The sequence below is a fragment of the Callorhinus ursinus genome, unplaced genomic scaffold, assembly GCF_003265705.2.
Source record: "Callorhinus ursinus isolate GAN/ISIS: 27379988/994484 unplaced genomic scaffold, GSC_fseal_2.0 scaffold88, whole genome shotgun sequence".
NCBI classification, from domain to species: Eukaryota; Metazoa; Chordata; class Mammalia; order Carnivora; family Otariidae; genus Callorhinus; species Callorhinus ursinus.
In genome coordinates, this window is record NW_027397150.1 from 672,249 (window position 1) to 681,080 (window position 8,832).

At 43.6% G+C, this 8,832-nt stretch overlaps 1 protein-coding gene across 1 annotated transcript in view; it reads left to right on the forward strand.

The window, feature by feature from the left end:
• The first annotated feature begins 7,637 nt into the window (after positions 1 to 7,637).
• The window catches only part of LOC112814898 (T-cell surface glycoprotein CD1b-like), a 3,192-nt gene continuing 1,997 nt past the window's right edge, over positions 7,638 to 8,832 (forward strand). The window contains exons 1-2 of the mRNA XM_073888199.1: positions 7,638 to 7,698; positions 7,950 to 8,216. Of these exons, the coding sequence (XP_073744300.1) occupies positions 7,638 to 7,698; positions 7,950 to 8,216 (328 nt within the window). The remainder of the gene's footprint in view (positions 7,699 to 7,949; positions 8,217 to 8,832) is intronic.

An 8,832-nucleotide genomic window follows, 5' to 3' on the forward strand; every position in this document is an offset into this window, starting at 1 on the left:
TATAACCACTAAGGAAATTGAAGCAGTCATCGAAAATCTCCCAAGAAACAAAAGCCCAGGGCCAGATGGCTTCCCAGGGGAATTCTATCAGACATTTCAAGAAGAATTAATACCTATTCTCCTGAAACTGTTCCAAAAAATAGAAATGAAAGGGAAACTTCCAAACTCATTTTATGAGGCCAGCATTACCTTGATCCCAAAACCAGACAAAGACCCCATCCAAAAGGAGAATTACAGACCAATATCCTTGATGAACATGGATGCAAAAATTCTCACCAAAATACTAGCCAAGAGGATCCAACAGTACATTAAAAGGATTATTCACCAGGACCAAGTTGGATTTATCCCTGGGCTGCAAGGTTGGTTCAACATCCGCAAATCAATCAACGTGATACAATATATTAACAAAAGAAAGAACAAGAATCATATGATCTTCTCAATAGATGCAGAAAAAGCATTTGACAAAGTACAACATCCTTTCTTGATCAAAACTCTTCAGAGTATAGGGTTAGAGGGTACATACCTCAATATCATAAAAGCCATCTATGAAAAACCTACAGCGAATATCATTCTCAATGGGGAAAGGCTGAGCGCTTTTCCCCTAAGGTCAGGAACGCGGCAGGGATGTCCACTCTCACCACTGCTATTCAACATAGTATTAGAAGTCCTAGCCATAGCAATCAGACAACAAAAAGAAATCAAAGGCATCCAAATTGGCAAAGAGGAAGTCAAACTCTCACTCTTTGCAGATGATATGATACTGTATGTGGAAAACCCAAAAGACTCCACCCCAAAACTGCTAGAACTCATAGAGGAATTCAGTAAAGTAGCAGGATATAAAATCAATGCACAGAAATCAGTGGCATTCCTATACACCAACAACAAGACAGAAGAGAGACAAATCAAGGAGTTGATCCCATTTACAATTGCACCCAAAACCATTAGATATCTAGGAATAAATTTAACCAAAGAAGCAAAGGATCTGTACTCAGAAAACTATAAAATACTCATGAAAGAAATTGAAGAAGACACAAAGAAATGGAAAAACGTTCCATGCTCATGGATTGGGAGAATCAACATTGTGAAGATGTCAATGCTACCTAGAGCAATCTACACATTCAATGCAATCCCCATCAAAATACCATCCACTTTTTTCAAAAAAATGGAACAAATAATCCTAAAATTTGTATGGAACCAGAAGAGACCCCGAATAGCCGGAGGAAGTTTGAAAAAGAAAAGCAAAGCTGGCGGCATCACAATTCCGGACTTCCAGCTCTATTACAAAGCTGTCATCATCAAGACAGTATGGTACTGGCACAAAAACAGACACATAGATCAATGGAACAGAATCGAGAGCCCAGAAATGGACCCTCAACTCTATGGTCAACTTATCTTTGACAAAGCAGGAAAGAATGGCCAATGGAAAAAAGTCTCTTCAACAAATGGTTTGGGAAAATTGGACAGCCACATGCAGAAGAATGAAACTGGACCATTTCCTTACACCACACACAAAAATAGATTCCAAATGGTTGAAAGACCTAAACGTGAGACAGGAGTCCATCCAAATCCTAAAGGAGAACACAGGTAGCAACCTCTTCGACCTCAGCCGCAGCAACTTCTTCCTAGAAACATCGCCAAAGGCAAGGGAAGCCGGGGAAAAAATGAACTATTGGGATTTCATCAAGATAAAAAGCTTTTGCACAGCAAAAGAAACAGTCCACAAAACCAAAAGACAACGGACAGAATGGGAGAAAATATTTGCAAATGACATATCAGATAAAGGGCTAGTATCCAAAATCTATAAAGAACTTACCAAACTCAACACCCAAAGAACAAATAATCCAATCAAGAAATGGGCAGAAGATATGAACAGACATGTTTCCAAAGAAGACATCCAAATGGCCAACAGGCACATGAAAAAGTGCTCAACATCGCTCGGCCCCAGGGAAATACAAATCAAAGCCTCCATGAGATACCACCTCTCACCCGTCAGAATGGCTAAAATTAACAAGTCAGGGAACGACAGATGTTGGCGGGGATGTGGAGAAAGGGGAACCCTCCTAAATTGTTGGTGGGTATGCAAGCTGGTGCAACCACTCTGGAAAACAGTATGGAGGTTCCTCAAACAGTTGAAATTAGAGCTACCATTCGATCCAGCAATTGCACTACTGGGTATTTACCACAAGGATACAAATGTAGGGACCCGAATGGGTACGTGCACCCCGATGTTTATAGCAGCAATGTCCACAATAGCCAAACTGTGGAAAGAGCCAAGATGTCCATCGACAGATGAATGGATCAAGAAGAGGTGGTATATATACACAATGGAATATTATGCAGCCATCAAAAGGAATGAGATCTTGCCATTTGCAACGACGTGGATGGAACTGGAGGGTGTTATGCTGATTGAAATAAGTCAATCAGAGAAAGACATGTATCATATGACCTCACTGATATGAGGAATTCTTAATCTCAGGAAACAAGCTGAGTGTTACTGGAGTGGTTGGGGGTGGGAGCGATGGGGTGGCTGGGTGATAGACATTGGGGAAGGTATGTGCTACGGTGAGCGCTGTGAATTGTGCAAGACTGTTGAATCACAGATCTGTACTTCTGAAACAAATAACGCAACATATTTTAAGAAAAAAGAAAAAGAAGAAGATAACAGGAGAGGAAGAATGAAGGGGAGTAAGTCAGAGGGGGAGATGAACCATGAGAGACAATGGACTCTGAAAAACAAACTGAGGGTTCTAGAGGGGAGGAGGGTAGGGGGATGGGTTAGCCTGGTGATGGGTATTAAAGAGGGCACGTTCTGCATGGAGCACTGGGTGTTATGAACAAACAATGAATCATGGAACAGTGCATCAAAACTAATGATGTCATGTATGGTGATTAACATAACAATAAAAAAATTTTAAAAAAAGAATAAAGTTTGGCCACTTAAAAAGCCTAGAAACGAAGAGTAGCTGGGTCTCAGTGTATGGCTTCCACATAGTATTTTTACCCTATAAGGGACCAGAGAACCACCGGGAAATGACTTGATTTCCAGTTTGGGGCAGGGAGCTTCAACCTGAGTCCGGAACAGCTCTGCTGAACCACAAAGGAATGGAGAGCCCAGTGAGAAAGGAGTGTTGCGCAATCAGAAGCAGGCTGATGTAGAAAGGATCCCAAGCCACAGAGGGGGCAATTTGAGTCTCAGCAAAAACAATGGCTAGGATAGGGTCAAGCATTTCAAATACGCTGACATTCGTGCATTTGCAGCAGAAAAAGTAATTCACTGGTCACCTGGAAGCTATACAAACAATTCACTCTCTTGAAGACTGGTAAATAAATGGAAAAAATTGAATACTTATTCTGTCTTTGGACATCTCAGAGTAATGAGATAGTTACTGAGGAGAAAATATCTTTTTAGAAATATTTTAACTAATAAAGGAGGTAGAATACCTTTGTGTATCCCCTGAAGAAATACCAGATTTAGGCCAGTTGGTGTCAAGGTGTGTTCAGGTGTACCTGGGAGCTCCTGACACCCCTCCAGAGGCTCCATGAGTTCAAGACTATTCTTGTAACAATACTACGATGATATTTTAGTGTACATTGTTTTCCAGAGACTGTAGTCATGTCATATTTCATCAGATGGTATTTGGAAGCAGTTATGAAAATATAGCTGCCTTCTATTAAGTGAGATGTTAAAGAGGATTGCAAAAATATTTTAAAAACCCACAGAGCCACTATTCTCACTATATTTTTTTGTTTTTTTTAAATCCACATTTAGTTTATTTTCATTTTAAGTTAGTAAATAAACACATGTTTAAAAATGTTTTGGTTTTTACTTCTAATATATTAACTATCTAAAATTCCAATCCTCTCATGTGGCTGGGGGAATGTAAAGTGGTACAGCTGCTGAGGAAAATGGTTTGGCAGTTCCTCAAAAAGTTAACCATAGAATTAATCATTTGACCCAGAATCTCACCTCTAGGTATTTCCCCATAACAACTGAAAACAGATGTTCAGGCAAATATGTGTATGCAGCACTATTCACAATAGTGAATAGTGAGTAGAAGAAACAGCCCAAATTTCCATCAGTGGATAAATGGAAAAACAAAATGTGGTAGTACATACAATGGAATATCATCCAGCCATAAAAAAGAAAGAAAAAATGGTACAACATGGATGAACCTCAGAAACATGATGCTCCATGAAAGAAACCAGACACGAAGAAGCTCATGTTGTGTGACTCCATTTATATGAAATGCTCAGAATAGGTAAGTCCATGGAAACATAAGGAAGATTATCAGTTAATAAGGGATTGGCATGGGGCGGGATGAAATTGGGTGACTGCAGAGTAGATGTGGGATATTCTTTTGGGGTGATAGAAATTTTTTGGAAGTTGTTAGAGCTCGTTGTTATGCAACATTGTAATATACTAAATGCTGCTGAATTAACACTTTAAAACAGTTAATTTTATATTGTGTTTCACCTCAATAAGAAAAAATAAGCAATTAGATATTCACACTATAATATGAAACTCCAGAGTCTAAGTATAAGATGTTCCATTTTAGAAAAGAATGGAAGGAAACATGGAAAATCTTTGGAGAAAAAATTGCCTACAAAATAATAACAAATAGAATAATAGAAGTTTCCTTTTCAACAGTAGATGCAGGAAAATAATAAGCTAGAATGTGACACTTGAATTTGAAATTCAGACATCCCCAGACCTTTATCTGCTATAAGGATCGTATGGACCCCACCATATGCACTCTTAATAGACAACAACAGCAGAAAACAAAGTAAACCTACAGGAACAAAGTCATGTGAAAAAAAAAAAAATCAAAACCCAAAAACATGCAGCTTGGTTTGACAGACCTATAAGGTAAAAATGCAGTGGGTTTTCCAATCACTGTCCCAGTACTGGGGAGGTGGGGTCACTGTCACTAGAAATACCCCCTTGCAGCTCAAATTTGAGGTTTTTTCTGACTCAAGAATCTGTGGGTCCTGGGCTAAGTTAAGCCAATCAAGGTTCCTGAGCTTAAAAGGGAGTTTGTTAACTGACTTCCAAGTTTGGGATAGGGTGGGACGGGGGATGAGAATTTGGATGGTGAAGAGGTAGCTCAGAGCTGCTACAAAAGCATATAGTGGCTGCTCAATTAATACTTGTTCGATAAATGAATGTGTGCATAATAAATAAGTCGGTCAAGGTACACTTGTTTTTGGTTCTGTTGTTAACTTTTATTCTTTGGTTTAAAACACAGAATTTGAAAGAAAGCAATACAAGGGGCTGCTCATTTGCTGGCTTTCCTCTGGCCAGCTTAGGGTCTTACAGGTACTGTGACCGCGGCTCAGGCTGCAGGACGCGCACAGCACGGACCTCAGGCTGCTGCTGGCTGTCAGCTCCGGGGCTGCTGCCTGCACTTTGGTGGAGGGGCCCCTGCTGGCCCCAAATCTGCAGAAATCTCATGTTTGGCTCCAAGATGTTTATCTTCTTTGCTTTTGGGGTAGAATTTCAGGGTTATTTGTTGTATTTCTAATTTTGGGATCTTGGAGGAATCAGAGGTACGTTTTCAGCTATTAATCCTGTTCTCTCTCCTTTTCACCAGTAAAAGGCAGGACCCTGTCTTCTGAGCTTCTTGATTGGTGCAAACTGGGCGTCGAGAGATTTGTGTCCACTCAAGCTTTTGTTTTGGAGGCATGGGCCATTTGGGAGAGGAGACTTTATAGCCTGAGTGTGGAGTAGCTGTGTCACAACCAAGCTCTGGGTGTGCCTCTTGCATGAACGCCTTAGGTCTGGTTTGCATCGAGCAGGGGTGGTGGTGGGGATAGTAATAGTGTACGGGGCCTGGGGGGCAGGAGTACCTGTCCAGTGCCTGGCCCTGAAACGAGGCTACAGTTCTCAGTCTCTCCTTGAGTGTGCACCAGGACACCGTGGGTGCTCATGCTGATGCAAGGGCATCCTGTCCCAGCCCAGCTGCACCGCCTCCCCGTGCTGCCACATTGCTCTCAGTGGGATATTTGTCCTGTGGGAGAATTAATCTACTAATTATGCTTGCATACCACTAAGTTTTTCACATTTGTGCATGCCAGCGAATTGACAGCACACCCAACAGTCTTGGGTATTCTACCTCAAACTGAAGGCTTACAGAGAAAAAAAAAAAGACAGTGTCAATGGCAAGTAATGTTTAAATCTCTGCTGTCATCTGGCTGTGACCCAAAAAGTGAATTAGCTTATGTGAGGTATCGGATTCCAGGAATATTGTCCTGACTCACATACTTTGCAATCTGGACTTCGCAATCAGGCTTGAATAAAGGCCACTCTTAATACCATGAGCCATTTATTTCCAGGCATAGAGATCGTTACAATCCTCATTTTGCATTTTTTATCTATGTAAATCGATCAGTTAGTGAAAGCCCCCAAGCATGGAATGTTTTACTACCACCTTTCTGCTAGATGATATATAGATCTATGCAAACTTGTCATTTTTTTCCTGATTGGAGAAAATCCAAGGATTATCTTTACAACTAACATTGATTAGAGACCGAATATTTCACTCAACAGTGCTCAATATATTGTTACAATGTGCCAAGGGCATTCATGGGGAAGACAGGGGATGGCATCTTAGGACAAACACCTCTGAACTTTTGGGGAAAAGTGACAAGCTCCTTGTTCACCTAGTAATCTTTTATTTGTTATCAGTAAGGCCAAAATGCAGATTGAGGTTGGGGATGTTGCAAAAGGAGGAAGAGGCTCTATTGCTTGTGAACCTTCTACAAAAAGCTACCTTTGCCTGACTCCCCAGGTTCTCCTGTCCTCAAGAAGATGTGTCACTCCCAGCTCCAAAGCTCAAGAGCTACTAAAAAGAAGATCATATGCCAGTAGAAAATACCATTTTTACCCTCAAAAAATGGCTGTGGTATAAGATAAATTTGCTTGCATTGTACATGGCAGTATTTATCATATTTGATTCTGGGATTTGGATCTGTAGCACTACAAGCTGGGTGGGGTTTGCAATGCTCTGCCTTGGTGTAAGTGATGGTCAACATATACCCCCCCCCAAATGAGAATGTGGGTTAGAGGGGGATGAGACAAAGGGCGTGAGATGAGCAACAGGAGCCACTGAGGATGCTGGGAGTGGTGACAATGGAGGGCCAGAGCAGGGAAGCAGGGAGAAGGTCGAGCTGCATGGACAAACCCAAAGGGCCCTTCCAGATACAGCTGTATCTAGAGAGAGTCTGAAGAGCAACAGAGAGCCCGAGACATTTGTCCCGGAGGAGATGTCCAACATCACCCTCTTCTTTGGCATTGTGGAAGTACGCGACAGGGGAGGCGAAATGACCCTTCAAAATCACACGGGGGCTCTTGCAAGGTAGTAAGTAAGAAGGGAACTGAAGACGGGGAAGCAGCTGGAAGCCGGGCAGATAAGAAAATAAATGCTGGAGTCAGGCTGGAGTGGAAATGAGAGGCGAGTGGGAGGCCCGGGGCTGTGGGAGGTGCAACTCTCCTCCGCTGGTTGGTTTGTGTATACTTGATTGTCTCAAACCCCAAATCTCAGACCTGGAGATTTCCCAGAGAGAGGGAGTCACTGTCGAGCTCTGAGCGGAGCTGCTGAAGACTGAGACCAGCAGTGGCTCTGAGAGTCTCCGGGGAGATGCTGCTTCTGCTGCTGGTGTTGCCCGAGGTTCTCTGCCCAGGTGGTGGTGGTGAGAAAGGTGGGCGACTGGCCACACCAGCATGGAGACAGGGTCCAGATAAAGCTACGGAGGCTCAGGCTTCCCCAACACTCCCCACCACCCTCCAGAGGTGGGGAGGCGGCCTGAGGCCCCGGGGACAAATGTCTCGGGCTCTCTGTTGCTCTTCAGACTCTGGGTTCCTTTTCTCTAGATCTTTCCAATGTTCATGCTCTCATTGTTCCCCGCTTCTCCCTTTCTCCTCACTTTCCTTATCCTCCCATTACCCACAGCCTTTCAGGGGCCCACCTCCTACCACGCCATCCAGATCTCATCCTTTATCAACAGCAGCTTGACCCAGACCCAGGGCTTGGGATGGTTGGGCGATGTGCAGATTCACGGCTGGGACAGTGTCGGCAAAAGGGCGGTTTTCCTGAAGCCCTGGTCCAAGGGGAACTTCAGTGATGAGGAGGTGAATGAGCTGGAGGAGCTCATCCAGGTCTACCTTAGTGGGTTGGTCCTAGAAGTGCGGGACCATGCCTCTGAGTTCCAGATGGAATGTGAGTCCGGTCCTCTGATCTAGGGAGGCTCTTGCTGAATTTTCTCTCTCCTGCTTCAGGCTACTACTCCTTCTGATCTTTGCCCCTCCTTCCTGCATTACCCAGCTGCACACATACACTTCTCTGGAGCAGTTGCACCCTCTGACTCCACACCCCCACGGAGCATTCCAGGTTCTTCCTGCTGCCCGCACTCTCCTCTGACAGGTGAAGGTGCCCCATTGTACCATCTCCTGGTTGGCTCGTGTATAACTTGCTTCTCTCAAACCCTAAGCAAGAAGCCCCGCTTCTCTTCCCCGACGCCTGAGCGACCGCCTCCTGCAATCCCCCTCTTGGAGCCTCCTGCCTGGCCCTCTTCCCAATGCACTCCTCTTATTCACCCTGGATGGCTGGCCCCCAACCTTCATACTCTGCTCCTCCTCCCCTCGGCCCACATACGTCATTGCAACTGCTTCTCTACCATTATGTGATATGCGTGCCTCCCTGGTTTTCAGCTTTCTGAAGAATCTCCAATTGCTGTAAATGAGAGTTTGGCTCATCATTTCACACTTCAGAACTTTTGCATCACCCAAATCCCAAATCCCAGGTTCTTCCCTCATCTCGTTCTTGCTTGCTTCTT